This window comes from Anabas testudineus, chromosome 12 (assembly GCF_900324465.2).
Source record: "Anabas testudineus chromosome 12, fAnaTes1.2, whole genome shotgun sequence".
Lineage (NCBI taxonomy): Eukaryota > Metazoa > Chordata > Actinopteri > Anabantiformes > Anabantidae > Anabas > Anabas testudineus.
This window is the reverse complement of record NC_046621.1, coordinates 505,972-526,706: the sequence shown is the minus strand read 5'-3', so window position 1 is coordinate 526,706 and position 20,735 is coordinate 505,972. Positions and strand designations below refer to the sequence as shown.

The 20,735-nt window shown below is 44.9% G+C and overlaps 3 protein-coding genes across 7 annotated transcripts; 2 read left to right on the top strand and 1 right to left on the bottom strand.

Annotated features, from left to right (window-relative positions):
- The first annotated feature begins 1,443 nt into the window (after positions 1–1,443).
- Positions 1,444–6,047, top strand: LOC113158817. Of its 2 annotated transcripts, none has more exons than XM_026355077.1 (3): positions 1,444–1,853; positions 4,968–5,090; positions 5,186–6,047. In XM_026355077.1, exons 1-3 carry the CDS (start codon positions 1,755–1,757, stop codon positions 5,213–5,215), a joined length of 252 nt encoding a protein of 83 aa, XP_026210862.1. In that variant the 5' UTR covers positions 1,444–1,754; the 3' UTR covers positions 5,216–6,047. The 2 variants fall into 2 exon arrangements, with proteins under 2 accessions (XP_026210862.1, XP_026210861.1); XM_026355076.1 differs by lacking the exon at positions 1,444–1,853 and adding an exon at positions 4,348–4,870.
- A 577-nt stretch (positions 6,048–6,624) lies between these two features.
- On the top strand, positions 6,625–9,134 carry LOC113158816. Of its 2 annotated transcripts, none has more exons than XM_026355075.1 (2): positions 6,625–7,860; positions 7,966–9,134. In XM_026355075.1, the coding sequence occupies exons 1-2, from the start codon at positions 7,854–7,856 to the stop codon at positions 8,793–8,795; spliced, it is 837 nt and encodes a 278-aa protein (XP_026210860.1). In that variant the 5' UTR covers positions 6,625–7,853; the 3' UTR covers positions 8,796–9,134. The 2 variants fall into 2 exon arrangements, with proteins under 2 accessions (XP_026210860.1, XP_026210859.1); XM_026355074.1 differs by having other exon boundaries at positions 6,626–7,860; positions 7,963–9,134.
- Positions 9,135–9,454: 320 nt separating this feature from the next.
- LOC113158815 (gasdermin-E-like) lies at positions 9,455–18,743 on the bottom strand. Of its 3 annotated transcripts, none has more exons than XM_026355072.1 (11): positions 18,432–18,743; positions 17,981–18,179; positions 17,674–17,881; positions 17,182–17,350; positions 16,918–17,011; positions 16,707–16,745; positions 16,531–16,599; positions 10,313–10,440; positions 10,102–10,237; positions 9,886–9,956; positions 9,455–9,790 (listed from the first exon to the last, which is right to left on the bottom strand). In XM_026355072.1, exons 2-11 carry the CDS (start codon positions 18,177–18,179, stop codon positions 9,560–9,562), a joined length of 1,344 nt encoding a protein of 447 aa, XP_026210857.1. In that variant the 5' UTR covers positions 18,432–18,743; the 3' UTR covers positions 9,455–9,559. The 3 variants fall into 3 exon arrangements, with proteins under 3 accessions (XP_026210857.1, XP_026210856.1, XP_026210858.1); XM_026355071.1 differs by lacking the exons at positions 16,531–16,599; positions 16,707–16,745 and adding exons at positions 10,777–10,845; positions 10,960–11,001 and having other exon boundaries at positions 18,432–18,652; XM_026355073.1 differs by lacking the exons at positions 16,531–16,599; positions 16,707–16,745; positions 16,918–17,011; ... (2 more) ...; positions 17,981–18,179; positions 18,432–18,743 and adding exons at positions 10,777–10,845; positions 10,960–11,001; positions 11,232–11,325; ... (2 more) ...; positions 12,904–13,102; positions 13,476–13,969.
- Between the last annotated feature and the right edge of the window lie 1,992 nt (positions 18,744–20,735).

Sequence of the window (20,735 nt, the reverse complement as noted above, 5' to 3'; positions counted from 1 at the left end):
TTGTTGACTTTAGCTTTGATTGCATCATTAGTGGCGTCATTTATTCTTTTGCTCTCGATTGTTCTCGATTCTCAGTGGAGTTCAGGTCTGGACTCTGTGGTGACCAACCCATGTGTGAACATAATGTGCGCTACTCTCTGAACCACTGTTTCACAGCTTGAGTCCTGCTATTATCATCTTGGAATATGTCCGTGTAATCAGGGAAGAAAAGCTCCATTGATTAACAACCTGGTCATTCAGTATATTCAGGTAGTCAGCTGACCTTGTTCTTTGGACTCATAATGTTGCTGAACCTGGACCTGACCAACAGCAGCAACCCCAGATCATAGCACTGCCCCCACAGGCTTGTACAGCAGACACTAGACTTGATGGGTGCATCACTTCACCTTACCTCTTCTTACCTCATGCTCCATCACTCTGAAACAGGGTCAATCTGGACTCATCAGACCACATGACCTTCTTCCATTGTACAGTTCTTAACCCAGTATTTACAATGAACAATGTGAACCCTCTGTGATACCTGATAGACTGAATGTTTGGACAGTTTAAAACCCCGTAGTGATCTAACAGATGGGGTTGGAAGTCTTTTATCTGAGTTTCCTCTGGAGGAACAAGTACGAAAAACCAAACTCCAAACAGGTGAGTTTCATGCACAAGCTTTAAAAATATAAAAAATAAAAAATATTAACCAAAAGTATATGTATAATATATTGTATAAGTGTCATTAGGAGTATAGTAAATAAATACTGTAAATGGAAATCACTAAATCTACAAACGTGTGACTCCTGGTTCTGTTTCTGTAGCTGAACTAAACTTTTGCAGGTGTTAAAGGACAAGAGTTAACGTATAACTCGGCTTTAAAGAACCAAAATGTGAGTGAGATAGAGAACAAAGACGCCCTGAAACAACTGAAATTCCATTTTTTGCAGGTTTGAATCGGCTGTTTGTAATTTTCTAATTGATCAGTCTGGATCCTTTTCTGCTGTTGGACAGGTTTGTAACTGTGGACTTTTATAACGAAAGTCATCTCACGGCACTTTACAGTGCTAAACATCCAAAAATCTGGGACATTTGTGATCTGAAAACAGTTGTGACTGAGCCATGGGTTAGACGCTGAACTCTTCCTGAGTCCAGTTCATGGACAGACGATCACGGTCCTACGTGGATCTGGTTGGTTTTTCACACTTGACCAGGATTTAAGTGTTAATCTGTGTATTTAAAGCAACAAACGTCTTCCTGATGGTACTTCTCTTTTGCTTTTGTACTTTTCTTCAGTCAAATCCTGAACTTTGAACTTTCACTTGGAAAGTATTTTTTCTGCTTTAGTGGAAGTTGATGTTTTCTCCAGTGAGCTGACTCCCTCCGCCCAGCAGGTGGAGCTGTTGGTTCAGTTTACTGGAAGAGAAACGCGTTCAGGAAGACCGGGTCCTGTCAGCAGATCTGAGAAAGGACGAGTCGGATCTGTCTGCACAGGGTGTGAAAGTGAAACTGTCCTGATGCTTTGACTGTGGAGTTTCTGCCAGTTAGACTGAAAACAGAACAAATAATTCAAGATAAACTGGAGTTGAATAGCTGAGAATAAAGAACAGTGAGGCCCAACAGCACCAACTCACTACATCTGCACCGATTGGACACAAAGGCTGGTCACATGATTAACCTGCACCTTGTCAGGTGAGTCATACAGGGAAACGTCGCTCTGGTTCTGTCTGAGTCATTCTGTGATGGATTCAGTGTGTCGCATGTGATTTTGGAGGATGGTACCGCTGATCAGGAACAAGGTTCTGTTACCGGCACCAGCACCTGATCCGACTGCTGAGAGACAACAGAGGGGACCGACGGGCTCAGTGTCACAGGTAACGACGACTAACAACTACCTGCTGCTGCATTTGACAGATCTGCTTCCATGAGGCCAGATCAGTAAAGTACGTCTCACTCTCAAACAACATGTCCGTCGTCTCCCTGTGGTGGTTCTGTTGAGGACAGAGCTCACGTCAAACACTTTTACAAACTGCAACGTTTACTTTACTGCATATGGAAATTAGGAGGAGTGACCTGATGGGAGCCGCCTACAACACAGTACAGGACCTGAAGGCAACACTGCATCTGTACAGTTAGTACAACAGATGGTATCAATGCAAATTACAACATAACTCAGAGTAAAGAATCATATAAAATAAATGGTCTCAAAGAAAATTCAACACAAACCATAAACGTCCATGTTGCTGCTTCTGTGTGAATTTGATAAAGGTTTATTAAAAAAAGTCGACGGGAAGAAGAATAGAAAAGACAAAGAGTCTCATTCACCTACATTTACGACAGTCGAGAAACTCAGGAGGGTGAGTCAGACAGACAGACAGAGAGAGAGACAGACAGATAGTCAGACAGACAGACAGAGAGAGAGACAGACAGATAGTCAGACAGACAGACAGAGAGAGAGACAGACAGATAGTCAGACAGACAGACAGAGAGAGAGACAGACAGATAGTCAGACAGACAGACAGAGAGAGAGACAGACAGATAGTCAGACAGACAGATATATAGAGAGAGACAGACAGATAGTCAGACAGACAGACAGAGAGAGAGACAGACAGATAGTCAGACAGACAGATATATAGAGAGAGACAGACAGATAGTCAGACAGACAGATATATAGAGAGAGACAGACAGATAGTCAGACAGACAGATATACAGAGAGAGACAGACAGATAGTCAGACAGACAGACAGAGAGAGAGACAGACAGATAGTCAGACAGACAGACAGAGAGAGAGACAGACAGATAGTCAGACTGAATCTGTACTAAATCTCTCTGTCATTGTTTCCATTCACAGACATCATCAGTCACCACACAGTAAAACCTGGTCCTGCACAGCCCCCCCCCCCCCAAACATGGGATCCAGTCCATCGAGGAGACCTTCTGCTTTTTCTAGTCCACTAAATTCAGCTGCTTTCATCAGACAGTTGAACACCAACAAACCCAGGATGAGACAGATCATAGACGAGCTTCATAACACTGGTCCCAGACTGAACTCCATAGATGACATAGTACAGATGTTCAAACTTTATGTTGCAGCAGCTGCTGTTGTACTAACTGCTGCTGTTGTATTAACAGTTGCTGAACTATTGTCAGGTAAAGTTCTTCATCCTGCAGAGGTTCTGTTTCACTGGATAATTTTGGTTTGTTGTGGTGCACTTGTTGCTGCTGCTGCTGCGTTTGTAAAACAGACAGAAGAAGCATGTGAACAGAAAATGAATGAATTCAGGACCATCGTTTCGTCTTTGAACGGAAACCTGGAAGATGTAAAAAGTGCATGTGGAGAGCGTCGGAGAGGAACAGCCGGAGCTGAGGCCTTAAAATGTATCAGACTGGAAATTAAAATACTGGAGCTGTTCGCCCTGACTGAGAACCTGAGAACATCTGTACCTGCTGGACGTGTCACAGAGGTGGCTCATCAGTGTAGGAAGGTTCTGGAAGAGTTTGAAAACATGAGAGAACAACTTGAACCCCCAAAGGAAGAGACCGACACGTCATTTACGCTGTTTCAGTGTCTCGGATTGTAAACAGGTCCCTACCTGGGTTAGGGTTAGTTAGGGTTCGTTAGGGTTAGTTAGGAGTCGTTAAGGTTAGTTGGGGTAAGTTGGGGTTCGTTAGGGTTCGTTAGGGTTAGTTAGGGTTCGTTAGGGTTAGTTAGGGTTAGCTAGGGTTCGTTTGGGTTAGTTAGGAGTCGTTAAGGTTAGTTAGGGTGTGTTACCGATGTTAAAAACCACCGTTAAAGGAATGTGTGTTAGTCTGGTTAGTGGAGCCTGTAGAACTGGTCCCACTTTGCTGTTAGTCACATAAACACTGACCTGATTTCATGGTAACAACCAGAGACAAAGAGATGAAATCAGAGCTCATGACGTGTGACGAGTTCAGGTGAAAGTTCCACTCCACCAGAAACAAAGACGTCTGTGCAACAGGATGCTGCTATAAAAACCACTTAGACATTTTACTAACTCAGAGACTGTCAGAAGAAATCATCGGATCAAATCATCAGATCATCAGATCAAATCATTGGATGAAATCATCAGTTCATCAGATGAAATCATCAAATCAAATAATCAGATCAGATCATTGGATCATCAGATGAAATCATCGGATCAGATCATCAGATCAGATCAGATCATTGGATCATCAGATGAAATCATCGGATCAAATCATCAGATCAGATCAGATCATTGGATCATCAGATGAAATCATCGGATCAGATCATCAGATCAGATCAGATCATTGGATCATCAGATGAAATCATCGGATCAGATCATCAGATCAGATCAGATCATTGGATCATCAGATGAAATCATCGGATCAAATCATCAGATGAAATCATCGGATCAAATCATCAGATCATCAGATCAAATCATCAGATTAAACCTCCACACCAGTTTTTGGATATTCGCTGCACGTTGTAACACAAACCTCACGTGTGACTTTCTCACTTCGGTCTGTGAAACTGAACTTTCCAGTTTGTTTGTTTTTTCATGTTTGACATGTTAACGTGAACTTTATCTCATCTTTAAGGATGATTTCATTATGGACTTAAAGCACCTCCACCAGTAAAATCTGCTGCTGTAACACAACACACAAGGTAACAGCCCCGTTTATCATGACTGTAACCTGATTACTGTGGAAACTAAAGCAGTTGTACTGTTGATCACATTCTGTCTCGTTAACGAGGCTTCATGAAGGACGAGGATCTGCAGCTAAACTACTGGAGCCAGAGGAATTAAAGCTGTTAGTGAGAGAGAATCATAATCACTTGTCTAATTAAGGAGATACTTTATAGATTCATTCATTCATCTCCTCAGGATCAGGTGTGGACACGGTGTGGGGTGCGTTCACACATACACACTTTCTGTTTTTAACTCCAGTTTCCTGAAGAGAGGAAACAACAGAGACCCTGTTTTTAAACTGTTTCCTATATTACAGGTGAAACGGCTTCCTGACCAATCAGCAGCGGAGTCTGCAGGTGATGTTTTCACTACAAACATCCCACTGTGCTCAGCACTGCTCGGCCGGTTCAGCCTCACACGTCTGTTTCCACCTGAACAGGTAAGAGCGACCAAACCACTTCATAAAGAACAGACGTTATTTCTCTGTGAATGTGAGAGGAAACCACTGAACGATGTGTCTTTGTGTTCTCACAGAATCATCCAGAGAACATCAGCAGACTTTAGAACCTGCTCAGCACAACCTCATCAAACGCTGTGAAAATGGACTCCAGTGTCCGGAGGAGACGAACTTGTGAACGTCACTCTGAGTTTTCTCATTTACCTGCAGATATCTCTCATCACGCTGCTTTGTTCATCAAACTCTGTGACAGCAATGAGCTCAGGATGCAGCAGGTGGTGGATGATCTGCAGGACATTTCTGCTAAACTGCAACGTTTGCACGACAGGTCAGAGAAGTGCAGCGTCGTGGGAACTGTGACCGCAGCTGTTGTACTGGCAGCAGCAGTGGCAGCGTTCACAGCTCAGGTCACCGGAAGTTGGAGCGTAGCCCTAGCAGCAGCAGCAGGCTACGTAGCTGCAGCAGCTGCTGTGATCGTCATCAGAGCAAAACTGGTCACGACAGAAGAAGAGCAAGTGAAGAAGATGAAAGAATTCCTGGAGATTGTCAGTGTGCTGCAGAGCGAGCTGGAAACCATCACAGCGCTGTGTGAAGATCTGCAGAGAGAAGCTGAGACAGAAACTCTCAGCAGCCTGATCACGAGTCTTCTGATGACGGAGAGGCTGCGCAGCTGGATCACAGCCGGCTGCGTCACGGAGCTCACGGATCAGTGTGAGAATGTGTTTGATCAGTTCAGGAGCGTGAAGAGGAAACTGGAAGAGTTCAGAGGAAGAGGAGACACCGAGAACATACAGAGTGTGTCAGAGTAAACCTGTTAGTCTCCACTTTACTGACTCCACACAGAAAAAATAGTTTCTACCATGAAATCAGATAAAAACTATTCAACTCTGTGGAAAAGGTCATTTTGACTGTTTTTTATTAAAGATACGTTTGGACGCACTTTGACTCTCGTTTCTTTTTGTCTCAAACTACTTCACTGCAGTAAAGTCTCAGTTTGAACATACTGTCTTTGACTTTGTGGTGTTTCCATCCACCCAGCAGGTGGAGCTGGAGCTGGAGGTCTGAGCATCAACACACGACAAATACAGAGGAGGACACTTCACGTTTGACCTGTCGGGTTAATTTAAGTCGCTGTGTTGACTAAACACATTCTGGTTTGTTTGCTGTGTGAAAATAGAATCTGAATCATCATCAGCAGCAGATTCTTCTCTTATTAATATTTGAATCATGTTGACGTGTGAGTCACCACATGACTGCAGGACTGAACCCAGATGGATGTTGTGTTTCTGTCTTAAGATGATGATAAGAAGTTAGTTAGTGACACTGAGATGAAGATCTCTTTTTAAAAGACAGACCTGAAAAAAACTAAACTACACATGTAGAAATCAGCAGCAGCTCAGGTCCAGGTTGATGGGAAACATGTGCTGTGTGCACAAGTCAACTAACAGTCAGTGAGGACAGTAATAAAATGAATGTGTGTATGATCAGGGATCAGGGAGAAGGTTCAGCCCTGACAGGACATGAGCAGCCGGGTCTCCAGCACTAATAACTGATGTAATCTAACTCATTTTAAAAGTACACGTTCTAACTTTAGCTTGTGTTCCAGTTTTCCTGTCACGTTTCTTCCTGTTCCTATTTCTACACAGTTTAAAGTTTGATGTTGAGCTGTAAATAGAAATGTTCGGGTCAGGGTCCAGGTAGCTCTGATGATACGTGATGACTTCAGCAGAACGGTCCAATCACTGAGCTACTTGTCAGTCATGTGACTTCCCTCCTATAAAAGACTAAACTGGATCAGAACCTCACCTCAGTGGTTTCAGTACCGTGAGGAAATCATGTGTATTTAATCTGTTCACAAACCCAAACTGAACTTTTTCTCCTTCCTACATTTTGCTCATGGAGCTGATGGAGCCACATCCCGGGTGGAGGTCCCTCACTGACTGGGAGCACTGGCTATGTAGTGGGGTCATGCACCACCTGAACCAGATCTGGACCCTCCCTGCTCCTCGGTGTTGTCTCTCCTCCTCAGGCAGCGTCCTGCATGAAACCCGACCTTCTCAGAGAAAACAGCCGATGTTGTTGTTTTTCATGCTTCTGTACCTGGAACTTCTCCACAGCTCATTTCAGCCGTCAGTCTATTTATACTGAGGGTAAATATTTCACAAGCACCCACATGTTGTACGTTATGTCATCGCCTTGAGTCTGTAGGGTCCAGATGATCAGGCTCACACAGACACAGAGTCTGGATCGTTATGATCATAGAGTTCAGACACTTCGAGGTCCAGCTTGACTCTCTGGACCCTCAACACCTGCCAGTGTGGGGGTCTCACTCCTTCAGCTGCCACTGGGTTGATTTATGTTTCTCCTCAGGTGAATTTGACTTCAGTCTGAGCAAGTTCAGGTTCAAGCGTCCCCAGCCCCTCCATACCTGCAGGTGTACGGACCCCCCGCTTCAGAACATCTTTAGTTACTTGGACCAGTGGCTGCAGGAGTCTGAACAGTCTGCAGCTTCCACAAACATACAGTAAATGTTTTCAGTACAAACAACATCCCACTGCTTCTATTGTAAACCTCCTGCAACCTTCAGGCTTTGTGTCTTCCTTCCCCCATTGGCTAATGGGAGCTGTAACAGGCGCTGACAGCGTGGACAGGTGAACTGTTCTCTGTGCTGATTGGCTGAGAGGTCTGTGGTCAGCGAAGAAGGATCAGACGCAGAGCTGCTCAGCCTCACACGACGTCTGCAGGATGACAGGTAAGAACGCCTCAGTAAAATACTGATCCAAGCAGAACAGCTGATGTGGGAGCAGACTGTGAAGTTATTCATGAGGTTTTCTGATGTGTGTTCGTGTCTCAGCAGCTGATTATAAAACCTGCTCCACAAACCTCCTGAAAATGGACTCCGTTGTTCCAAATGGTTGCAGCAGGGAGCAACCAGCCGAGGTGTCTGACTTACCCACAGATCTCTGTCGTCAAGCAGCGGTCTTTACGAAACTCTTCGACAAGAAAGAAGCCAGGCTGAGGGATCTTCTCAGTGACATTCAGGAGATTGGCGTCCACGTGAAAAAGTGGAATACGAAATCCAAGAGGAGCTGTTACACGGGACTTGTTAGTGCAGCAGTAGCAGCTGGAGCTGGAGCAGCCATCCCGTTCGCTGGAGGCGTGGGCTTTGCAATAACTGCAGCTCTGACTTCTGCTGCTGCAGGAGGTGCTCTGTTTGGTTTCAAAATCAAACAGTTCAGAACAGAAGAAGAAAGTCTGAAGAAAATCAAACAGTTCCTGAAGATTGTTAATCGGCTCGAGCACGAGCTGGAAGAAGTCACGAAGCTGTGTGAAAACCTGCCGAAAGCTGAGACGCCAAATGTTACGAGTCTGAAAAAGAACTTAGTGAAACTGTTCCAGTCGATGGAGAAGCTCCGAACCGCAGACGGGGTTAAAGAGCTCACGGGTCAGTGTCAGACAGTGTTCGATGAGTTTGAGATGATGAGGAAACAACTGGAGGAGTTCAGAGGAAGCACAGAGGCTGAGACACAGACACACAATGACTCAGAGTCTGCAGCTTGTGCAGAGAAAGAAAACTCAGCTGTGGATTCAGCAAATGAAAAGTCACTGACTGAGCTGGAAAACGGCTCAGAGCTGATCTCACTGATTCCACAGAAAGATCCTGTGGGTAAAAAGACCGAGGACTGACCTGTGAGAGTCTAAGGAGAGAACAGGAGGTGGTGGTACCGAGGTGTGAAGGGACGTCTGAACAGGATCTATTTTATAAAGTGGAACAGTAAATGTAAACGTCACTGAGTTGATTTAAAGAAATGAGTCTAGATGATGTTTAACATCTGACAAACCTACTGTAGAATCTGCGCTCACTGTGATTCATGCTTAAAGTGATTAAAGTTCCTGTAGAACGCAGCATCAGCTGATGTTGATCATGTAAACAGTTTCTCATGCTGGGTGTTAAATCACTTTGTTCAGCCAAATGTAAAATGTTGCTTACAAACAGAATCAATGATAAAATCCATAATAACATGAGACTGATGCTCTTTATTTAGTGGTAATTATACTTCTGTACCTTTGCACAGAAACCACAGGACAGGACACGAATCTCTGTCCTCAGACCTGCAGATGAAAAGAACCAGTCTACAGGAAACAACCACTGTTGGATTTAAGAATTTAATGTAGCGGCTGATGATTCAACACAAGAAACTTAAGATCAACTCAACAACGTTTAATCAGAATTTAATTTGTTGTGATTATTCAAAGGTTGATTTGAAGACGTCTGTGTTAAAACCTCATGAAGCTCAGTGAAGACATAACAAGACAGAAACGTGCAGCTGTTTTTTCTGTTGTTGGTTGTTAAGAATAATAATCGAGACATTTTCAGCTGCTTGTGACAAATACATGTGTTAAAATAGAGAATATAATAAAAGACCAGCTGATAACACCAGGCGACGTCATCAGTCTGTTGTGGGCTGCATCAGACTGAGCCCCCGTACGACCACACTCAGGACCTCCAGCAGAACTCCTGCTGGGAGCTCTGGACTGTCCCACTGGTCGCTCAGCTCTCTCAGCGTCTGATTGGTGGAACAGAGGAGCTCGGCCGTCCAGCGCAGCTCCCCGTCCTCCTGCAGGGGAGGGGGCAGCGACTCTGGGAGTTTGGTGTCACCGTCCTCCTTCAGACCGTCCACCTGCAGACACAGAGACATGTTCCTCAGTAATAACTAATGCTGCCATCGTCCTCCTCCTCCTGTCAGGGAGCATGTGACTGAAGAAATGCACCAACCAGCTGGTTGAGGACTCTCAGGGTGTCAGGACAGCAGGAGGTCAGAAGAGCAGCGACATCATCTGGTAGAGCTGCAACGAGAAGGAAAAGTAGTTGTGAACGAGCGACTCTGACTGTTAATGTACTTTCTATCCTGTGGTACTGTTCAGTCCAGGTGCAGCTCAGTAGTGTGATGTTCAGCTCGGTGTGAAGGGACATAAAATATGTCGGACTCACTGTCCATGGCGCTGACCAGCAGGTGAACTGCATCTTTCTGAGAGGTGGAGACGTTGGAGGGTTCGAGAAGGTCCATGAATGAAGAGACGGCCTGAGACTGCGGACGGTTAGACGCTCCTGTGCTGTCCTGGTCCAGCTGAGGAAGGACGGGGACATTGTGACTGTGTCCTGTTTGATTTAGTACATTCTGACTCTTGAACATGGATCTTACTGTTTGCTCCAGCAGAGTCAGAGCACGTCTGTCCTCCAGAATCTGGACGAGTGTTTTCAGCAGATGACGACGGGTCGACTCAGGAAGATCCTCCAGAGGCTGCAGAAGATGTTCTTTGCTTTTTATCTCTGCAGGAAACAGAACCCACACCCACCAATGATCCAGTTAGTTTTCAATTTTATCAGAAATAAGGAGGTTCTGATCAGAACCTTCAGCATTTTACATTTACATCATTTACAATCCTCTCTGTTAGGTCCCTCGTTATTGGACGTATTGATAGACTGTACGGAAACCAAAGATCTGTGGAGGTTTGGAGCCCCTTCAGAAAGTCACCTTCAGTCATCAGCTTGATCCAAAAGGTTCCAGGTCATTTTTTATCAGAACCAGTTCATCATTTATTATAAACATCAGGTTTTATACGATTTCCTTGAACATAGAGACATTGATAACATTTATCCTCAGACCTGTTTTCACTTGTCGTAGAGTCTGACAGAAGTCTTCGTCATCTCCGTCTGAGCTGATGTTCCACCATCCTTTCAGGTTTAGATGGTTCACAGTTGTTACAACATGAATGTGACAGATGTGGCCAGTAGAAATAGAAATAACAAACTTTCATTATTATTGATGATAAGTGAAAAATAACTCACCTTTATTATATTGTCTCACTTTTCTGGTTCTCGGTGGGATTCCTGAACAAGAGTAGAAGATGTGTTAGACTCAACCTCCACCTGGTTTTACTGTAACCTGATCTGCATCTGGAATCAGATCCTTTGCATTTACATCAGGAGACGCACTAAACTGGTTTAATAAGAGCTGAACATGTGCTGATCTCGCTCTGACGGTAATGAGCTCTCATTCAGCTTTAATAGATCTAAACTAGTTTTTCCTGATCCGGATCAGACACAGATCAGTGTCTCACCCAGAATCCCGTCCTCAGTCGTTATCTCCATCAGGCCGTAAGCGAAGGTGGATTCTTGTGGCACCGTGAACTTCGTCTCCTCCTTCTTGCTGTCCTGATGAAACCAGCATCAGACTCACTGAGAGATTCTTTAAATTATTAGCAACAAAAGAAACAATTGATTTTAAGAATTCATATTTTTATTTAAATTACATTAGAAATTTCCCCAAGAGGATCAATAAAGTACACATTAACTAACTCCGGTTCTCTGAGTAGTTACTGGTCAATAATCTGGTCCTGACAGATGAATTCGACCCGGTTAGGAGCTCCCGTACTTCAGTAAATCAACACTTACCGACACATTCAACTTGAAGAAGGTTTTAAATGCTGCTGTGACAGAACCTTCCTCTCCAACCTTGACAAAAAAATCCACACGGTTTGTGTTGTAGACGATCTGATAAACAAAAGCCAGCTTCTCTGTCGGCTTCAGTTTCAGCATGTCGACCATCTTCTTATTGAGCTTCCTGACAACACACACAGGTGGAAGATGTTGGAGGATGTGTATGAACGCGCCTCATAAGACACAGATAAGTCATTTGTCAGAACACACTGGTCACACAAAGTGTACTAAACACTTTACTCTGTCCTCTAATGTGAAGTAGGAACGTGTTTCATTATCATCGAGTGAATTCAGCTGTAGAGGATCCAGGCTGCTATCAGAAGGTTACATGGTGACCCTGGTTCTCTGAGTGCTACATATTCTACAGTTACAGGGATTCACTCCCGTTTAAACGTAAAGACACATCAGCTGATCGCTACTCATCTACAGTATATGAGTGTGTGCACGCAGCCTCTGCAGTCATGGAACCTGGATTACTATTTACCGTAGGAGCTCTCTATCCTTCAGGTTCCTTATGTACAGACGCTCAGGGACGGTGTGAACGGCACAAAAGATCGAGACGTCACTGCCACAGGTTTGTCTACCCGTCTGTTCACAATTATTCACAATTATAAACTATTACACGCTCATCCTCTGCAAGATGCGAGACGCCATCCATGCCTAACTGGTTCAACCAGATGCTAAGACGGCTTTAGATTGGTGGGGGACAACTAGCCTAGCTCTAGCTTGGGGCCCCTTACATGATACCTTTGTTCCAGAAGGCTGCGTCCTTCTGCACACCTTCACCTGAATGAAGCTCCACCAGCTTGTTCAGAGCCTTCAGGTCACACAGTTCAGCTCTGTGTCTAACACACGGTGACATGTAAAAACAGAACAAGTGTTTTCTAATGTTGAACCTGTTGGAGCTTCTCTAACAGTCAGAGACACAGGGACGTACTTGTTGGTGCTGCTCTTCCTTAGTTTCTCAATATCTACTGTCTTTTTCTTCAGGGTGAAGGACGACGCTCCGTCCACCACGTCCACGTTTCGATTCAAGCTGACTTCGGCTTCTTGAGCTTTTACAACAGCACTGCCTCTCCCACATCTGCCTCTCAGGTTTTCAAAATCCTCCATCAAAACCTCCTCTTTGTATTCTGGAGGGAGAGGGTTTACACACAGAGGTGGAGTCATTGAGGTGCATGTAGTCATAAATGTACTTTTACTCCTCTACATCTACGTAGTTATTTGATCCTGTGCTTTATGTATGTGGTGATTGGTTCCTTATATTTTGACAGTTGTCCTAAAATCACACACCTGGGGAGACGTCTGCTTCCTCCAGAAGGTCGAACAGCGTCTGGTCGATGATGCTGTACCTGATGATCGGCCAGAATGTTTTCTGTCTGACTTTGACCAGCGTCAGCATCCTGATGGTTTCGTTCACATTTTCGTTGTAGATGAGGTCGCCCTCCGCGCCCAGGTTTTTCACAAGTACTTTGGTTCTACCTGCAAACATCTGGACTCGACAACACACCAGTTGTTTCAGTCCGAGCTGAGTTAAATTACTGGATGTAGAGCAGTTACAGCAGAGAGACATTTGGATTAGATCAGAGCTCTGGGTTACAACACATATCACTGAACCAGAGAGGAAACCTGTGTTAATGTTATACAGCTCCAACTCCTCTCTGTCTCTACTCTACTTTTAATAAAGACACACGAAAACACATCTAATCTCATCTTACGTTTAGGAACAGGAGTAAGATACGACTGAACGTGTTCATTGTCTTTTACTGCACTTGTGTTGACTAGAAAAGATCAGTTCTTCTCTTAATCTGACACTTTTACTTCTGTCGTGTGATTTCATAAACAAACTAAAAATGATCTCTTACCTCGCTCGAAGTAGTTTAGGTGCAGTTGAAGTTGTGTCTGTGCTGTGTGTGATCTGCAGCTGGATTAGTCATACCGGGCAGGTTCAGACCTGATTGGATTGAGTGAAAATTAAAACTATGTCTCCCTGGAAAATCCCAGCCTGCCACCCTCTGATCTCTGAATCAGCTGAGACTGAGACATCAGCTGTTTGTGCTTCTTTTCAGTCATTTTCATCTTTTATTCACATTCAATAATTCTAATCATCTTAACACAGCTTCTTTAAAGTTGACTTCAGTGTTTAGTCTGGACTGAAGCAGGTCTGGATCAGCTAAGTCATTGTTTTGAGTTGGGGTGTGATAGTGGAGAAAATGAGGAGAGTAAACATGAGACATTGATCCCTGTGGTGACCTTCAGAGGTCTTCATGTGTTCATTAGAGATCTACTGCAGCCTCACGTCACCTGCAGGTCTTTAAGGATCCTCTGATCAGGGTTTGTTGGCTTCGTTGTTCTTTACACCAGATTAAACCAGATTTGAACCTAAACTCTGGATTCTCTCCTGTTGGATTTCAGATATGTAAACTCTATAGAATGTAATAATCCCTGTGAACTTCCTGTTTTATTTTGAAATGAGGGCCACTTCCTGTCTCGACCTATAGCCATACCTGTTCTCTTTACACCTGGTTAATTAGTCTGGTTGAGTTCACCTGGGGTCACGTCTCACTTTGACCCCTCTACCTAACCCCCCTTCTCCAGAACCTGTAAGTTTAATTCTGTTTCTCTGGTTTTTGGACTCTTGCTCTGTCTCTGGGACTTTAGTGCACTGTGGATTTCTTAGTTTTTGGATGTGGACTGTGGACCTGTCCTGTGGGTGCTGCCTGTCTTCCACCACTCATTTAAACAACCTGCATCCTGCCTCTCTGCTCCTTCCTGATTGTCCCCTGTATTGGAGAGCTAGCTGAGAGCTAACTGAGAGCTAACTGAGAGCTAACTGGGAGCTAACTGGGAGCTAACTGGGAGCTCATTCAAACGTCACCTGATATTCCCCTGACATCTTTTGCCATACTCACCTGTTGGTAGTGTACCAGGACCTCCCATCCATCAGTCATCCCTCCACCTCTCCACCTTCCCCCTTGCTTCTCTTAAGCTTCATTAAAGCTTCCTAAACGTTACCTTTGGTGTCTGGTCTCTCATTGAGTCCGGCACACTGAAGCAGGGACCATTGGTCCCATTAGCCACTCTGATCTACTTTGATCTAAATAGGAACCACGTATATCAAGTCTCTTCTGGTGCATGTGAGAACCTGCGAACCCTCCAACTGTGATAGATTCTTGATTTACCTGTTTTGTACTTTTCTGGATCAACAAAGCCCCATTGTTAGATTTCTGTCAGTTCCTCAGTTGTACCACTAGGTGGCCTCACTCTGTCCATCCAAAGATTGAACCCGTGCTCATAATGAACCACACTTTTGCAGATTTCCACAAGTCTTAACTTGACATTTTCAGTGTCCCTGCAGCTGTAGTGAGGACGTCCTGCTGTAACTCCTGGTTCTCAAGCCCTCAGGATCCTTTACTGAGAATTTCTCTCCCTCTGCTCCTTCGAGCTCGTTGTCTGTGTGAATAGTTGCTCTTTTCTATTCTTACTCTTAATTCTACCAGTTTTTACTTTTTCTCATTCATCTCTCATGTTTTGATGATGTCCTGTGTTTCACTTTGCTTGTTTTCTGTTGACAGTGTTAAAGCCTTTATTACTGTTGAACCTTGTTTATCTGCTGTGTTCCAGTTGAAGTCCACGCACCCAGTCTGTTCATTTAAGAATAAATTGTCTCCTCAGTTCTTTGTCTGCATTGACACTTTTGGATGCAGCCGTGTTGTAACTGTTGTAAACAGCAGCAGGTGTCCTTCACCCATTTGTCCTCTAATCTCTTCTTGTTTTTCTGAAAGTGACTTAAACCACATGCAGAAGTGTGTTGTATAACCACGGTTTGGGTGTGAATGTGTGTTTGATCATTTCACTGCAGGACTTCAAACCACCAAAGGAAGGAAATAAAACGTTTTAGAAGAGTTTAATTTAAATCATGACAGTTAATGTACAAACAAAGTAAATCTAAAAATGTTCCCTCCTGTAGTATCAGACCCCCTCTTTATAAACCAGTGCTGCTGTCATCAGACTGAGCCCCCGTACGACCAGACTCAGGACCTCCAGCAGAACTCCTGCTGGGAGCTCTGGACTGTCCCACTGGTCGCTCAGCTCTCTCAGCGTCTGATTGGTGGAACAGAGGAGCTCGGCCGTCCAGCGCAGCTCCCCGTCCTCCTGCAGGGGAGGGGGCAGCGACTCTGGGAGTTTGGTGTCACCGTCCTCCTTCAGACCGTCCACCTGCAGACACAGAGACATGTTCCTCAGTAATAACTAATACTGCCATCGTCCTCCTCCTCCTGTCAGGGAGCATGTGACTGAGGAAATGCACCAACCAGCTGGTTGAGGACTCTCAGGGTGTCAGGACAGCAGGAGGTCAGAAGAGCAGCGACATCATCTGGTAGAGCTGCAACGAGAAGGAAAAGTAGTTGTGAACGAGCGACTCTGACTGTTAATGTACTTTCTATTCTGTGGTACTGTTCAGTCCAGGTGCAGCTCAGTAGTGTGATGTTCAGCTCGGTGTGAAGGGACATAAAATATGGGAGTCTGGGAGTTTGGACTGTATTTATTAACCTTTTATTTTACAGTGAGAATATTCATAGTCCGTTTGTGAACAGAAGAAATGACATTTCCTCAGTTACTGAACTGATGTCAGAGAAATCATTTGACTTCTAAATCAGTGATGCTGCTGAGACATCTCAGACTAACTTCCTGTTTCTGTTTCCAACGTGACTGTTGTGAACCTACTGGGAGCTGTGGTCCTGACTCACTCTGCTGCTCTGTTCCTCTCTGTTGGCTCTTTTTAGTTCTTGTTGTCTCTTCGGGATCATTTTGACCTGTTAGTGTGTGTTGGGCCTGTTCACTAATCCATCCATACAAACATGAACCTTCCTTCTAACTCAGAGAATTTAACGTCCAGAGATGATTCAAGCACAAACAGACCTCTGTGCACTTGTCGTCGAGTCTGACAGGAGTCGTCTTCTTCTGCGTCTGAGAGGAGGTTCAACCATCCTGCACACGTTTAGATGGATCCACAGTTGATATGTGATTAATCCAGAGATGGACAATATGAAAAACTATCAGAACAATAGTCCAATAAGTCCAAATGAAGAACGTACCTTTATACTGTGTCACTGTTCTGATTCTCGGTGGGATTCCTGGACACGAGAGAATTAGAAGTTATGGACATAGACCAGGAATTAATCTGATCCCATCACAGGTTGTGGTGTGAATCTCTTCTGCTCTAGAATAAGATTTTCCTGATCCAGACCAGCTATCAGACCCAGATCACATGTGGACACAGATGAGGAACAGGAGACAGTGTCTCACCCAGAGTCCCGTCCTCGGTCGTTATCTCCATCAGGCCGTAAGCGAAGGTGGATTCTTGTGGCACCGTGAACTTCGTCTCCTTCTTCTTTTTGCCCTGATGATACAAACACGGCTGAACCAGAACCACTGAGACCAGGACCCTGTTCCAGAATCAGGTTGAACAAATTCTCAACGAATAAACCTGAGATGGGAAACTCACTGAGACCAGAGACCAGCTGCAGTAATCCTCTCAGCTTCTACACACGTTCAAATAAAAATACTCACCAACACATAAAATGTGAGAAGTGTTTTAAGAGCTGCAGAGACGGAGCCGCCTCCTCGACATCTGCTGTAAAATGTCACGGGGTCGATGTTGTAGACGGTCTGATGAACGAAGGTCAGCTTCTCTGTCGGTTTGAGCTTCAGCAGGTCGACCGTCTTCTTACTGATCCTCCTGAGGACAGACAGGTGGACACAGACTGGTGGGACACAGACAGACAGGTGGGAAACAGACAGGTGGGACACAGACAGACAGGTGGGACACAGACAGTTGGAGCACAGACAGGTGGGACCCAGACAGGTGGGACACAGACAGACAGGTGGACAGAGACAGGTGGGACACAGATAGACAGGTGGACACAGACAGACGGGTAGAACACAGATAGACAGGTGGACACAGACAGGTAGGACAGACAGGTGGGACACAGACACACAGGTGGAGCACAGACAGACAGGTGATAAACAGGCAGTTTGAAGATGCTGGAAACAGAGACGTACCTGTTGCTGCAGCTCTTCCTCAGTTTCACCACGTCCACTGTCTTTTTCCTCAGCGTGAAGGACGACGCTCCGTCCACAGTGTCCACAGACAGCTGGATTTTACCCAACTCGAGTCCGACTTCAGATGAAACGTCTGCAGCTGCACAGATTTCTCCTCCACTGGAATTCAGGGTCTTAAAGTTCTCAGTCACAACTTCCTCTGTGTGTTCTGGAGGGAGAAGATCAGCTTCAATCCCACTGACACACACTGGTTTAACTGGTTCCGACCTTACTAATAGAACTACGTCTCTGTTTCTGCTCCACACGCCTGGTTTGACGTCTGCGTCCTCCAGAAGGTCGAGCAGCGTTTGGTCCGTGATGCCGTACGTGACGATCGGCCACATTGTTCCTTTTCGGACTTTGACCAGAGTCAGCGTCTCAATTGTCTCGTTGACGTTCTCATTGGGGATGAGATCGTCCTGAGCTCCCAGAGCTCTCACTACTGTTTTGGTTGTAGCTGCAAACATCTGGACACAACAACACACTGTAAATATGACAGGTGTGTGATCAGTAAACGTTCAGGAGTTCTACCTCCACTGTCCTTCTGTCTGTCTCAGCTTCAGTTTCCAGTCTCTACACAGATGTTGTGTCCTGTTACTGTTATTATTCTCTTTTCAAACTACGACTGCTGTGACGTCTGGACGTCCTCCAGAGACTTTAAATAACACCCGGATTTCCAACATCTGCGTCTCTAAAACTTAGTAAAATCAGAGTCTTACCTTCAATCAAGGAACTTGAAGAGCAGTTGAATCAGTGTTGGTTGAGTTCAGCGAATGTGAATCAGAGAAACGTTTTTCCTGGAACACTTTTCTAACCTGAACTGAACAAACTGTTTGAATCAAGCAGCTGTTTCCACGTCTGCAGCTGTGGAGCAGAGATAAAGACACAAAGCTGCAGTCTCCAGTTTCCAGGCTGCACAGGAAGTCACAGAATCACAGTCGCTGCTGGAAAAAATTCTCATTTTGTCCGGTCTGTCTGTGCCTTCCTGTTTCCCGCCCTGCAGCACTGCAGAGATGATGGTTCCTGCCAACACAGAGTCATCAGAGCCTAAGGACGGTCTCAGTTGTCTGAGCTGCGACCTCTGGACAGAAACCGACGGGACACATGATCTCAAACAGTCTCAGACTAATTCACAGCTCATGTTTCTGCCGCTGACACGTTTCTTCGTCTGATACTTTTTCGTCTTCACTTCATCACTCTTGCTTCACAGGACCAAATGCTCTCCTAACATCCCGTGTTCTCTGCCCTGGATGTTCACGTGATTTCTGAGAATTCAGTGCAGAAATAAAACTGAAAGTTCACAGAGGAAACACAGAGACTGAACTTTCCAACTTCCCGTTTCTCAGGATCATTTCACACGTTGTTTTCTTTGGGAGAAAACTCTGCTCTGTGTATCAGAGTATGTGTGTTTGTGTGGAGGAAACAGTTGGGTTGGGGATGTTACTTTGTGTATATTCCCTGTATTTTCTAGTAGTATTCTACCAAAGAGATATCTTCCTACTGGTATTACCTACAATACAAATTTAACTGTCTGATAGCCTAAGACCTTTGCACAGCACTGCAAATAAACCTCCCCCTTCATCCGTTGAGATCTCCGGGGCCACTGATGCCTTCACACTCCACAGCTTTTCTGGTTCTTCTCTCAGCTTTTGGTGTTTCTCGAGCTTCTCATCCTCATGTGGTCGGTCGGTCTCCATGGTAACCCTTCACACCAACACACGAAGCAGTTTTTCAGAGACGATATGAGGACGAGAGATGATGTTAAATCCAGTTTAGGATCAGGAACAAACAGAAATCAACTGAAGAAGAATCACACAGACGTTTGTTTTATTCAAGCAGCATCACGTTGAATGCCAGTCCAACATTTTGGTTTACGTGCAGGAATGACAACACAGAGGAATAAAAGGAGATGACACCAACACATTTTTTAATTCCACAGCATCACATAATGATACTTCTCCACCTGTACCCTTTAGCATCACTCTACTACAGATCATCACTCATCTAAGATAAGATAAGATAAAACTTTATTGTCATTGTACAGTCACACTTGGTACAACAGTACAACGAAATTGTCCCACATTGTTGCAAGGAGAGAGTAGAAAACAACATAATAATAAAACAGCTTACAATTGCCTTTCATACAAAAAGTATTTAAATATATATACACACACACATATATATATATATATATATAATATATATATATATATATATATGTCTGTTAGCTCTGTATGCAAACTGTAGTGGGTCGAGTGTGGGTGGGAGGTAGGACATGATGTGACGTCGGACCAGTTTCTCAAAACACTTCATTATGACAGGTGTCAGAGCTACTGGTCGGTAGTCATTGAGGCTGCTGATGGAGGTCTTTTTAGTCAGCGGGACAATTGTGGCTGACTTCAGGCATGGTGGGATGTAGGACTGAGACAGTGACGAGTTGAAAATGTTGGTGAAGACCCCAGCCAGCTGGTTTGCGCACTCCCTGAGGACCTTCCCAGTCAGACCGTCCAGTCCCGCAGCCTTCCTGGGGTTCACTGCCCTCAGGATACACCGCACTTCATGCTCCTGCACTGTGAGACTGAAGCTGCTGCAGTCTGATGTATGGGCTTCAGCTGTCTCAGGTCTATCCACCTCGAAGCGCGCAAAGAAGTGGTTTAACTCCTCTGCGAGCACAACATCACCCACAGCCGTCGTGGTGTTGCAGGACTTGTGGTTGGTTAGGTGTTGGACCCCCTGCCACACCTGTCGTGTGTTGTCCCTGAAGTGGTCCTCAATCCTCCTCTTGTAAGCTGCCTTGGCCTCTCTGATGCCTCCTTTAAGGTTAGCCCTGGCTGCACTGTATTGCGCTTTGTCACCATATCTGAAGGCAACATCACGTTGCTTCAGCAGGACCTGGACCTCTTTAGTCATCCAGGGTTTCCGATTGGAGTACACCCGGTGACGTTTGACCAGACGTTGTCAACGCAGAAGTTGATGTAAGAGAGCACGGATGTAGTATGCTCCTCAAGGTCCTGGTGTGCGAA

Excerpts from the sequence above, each read along its gene's own strand:
- LOC113158817 (XM_026355076.1), top strand. The coding sequence starts at position 5,252 with ATGGACTCCAGTGTCCGGAGGAGACGAACTTGTGAACGTCACTCTGAG.
- LOC113158815 (XM_026355071.1), bottom strand. The coding sequence starts at position 18,179 with ATGTTTGCAGCTACAACCAAAACAGTAGTGAGAGCTCTGGGAGCTCAG. Across the intron at positions 10,238-10,312 it reads TGACTCTGCTGGAGCAAACA|CTGGACCAGGACAGCACAGG; the intron begins GTAAGATCCATG and ends GTCCTTCCTCAG. Across the intron at positions 9,957-10,101 it reads GCTGGTCAGCGCCATGGACA|CTCTACCAGATGATGTCGCT; the intron begins GTGAGTCCGACA and ends TTCTCGTTGCAG.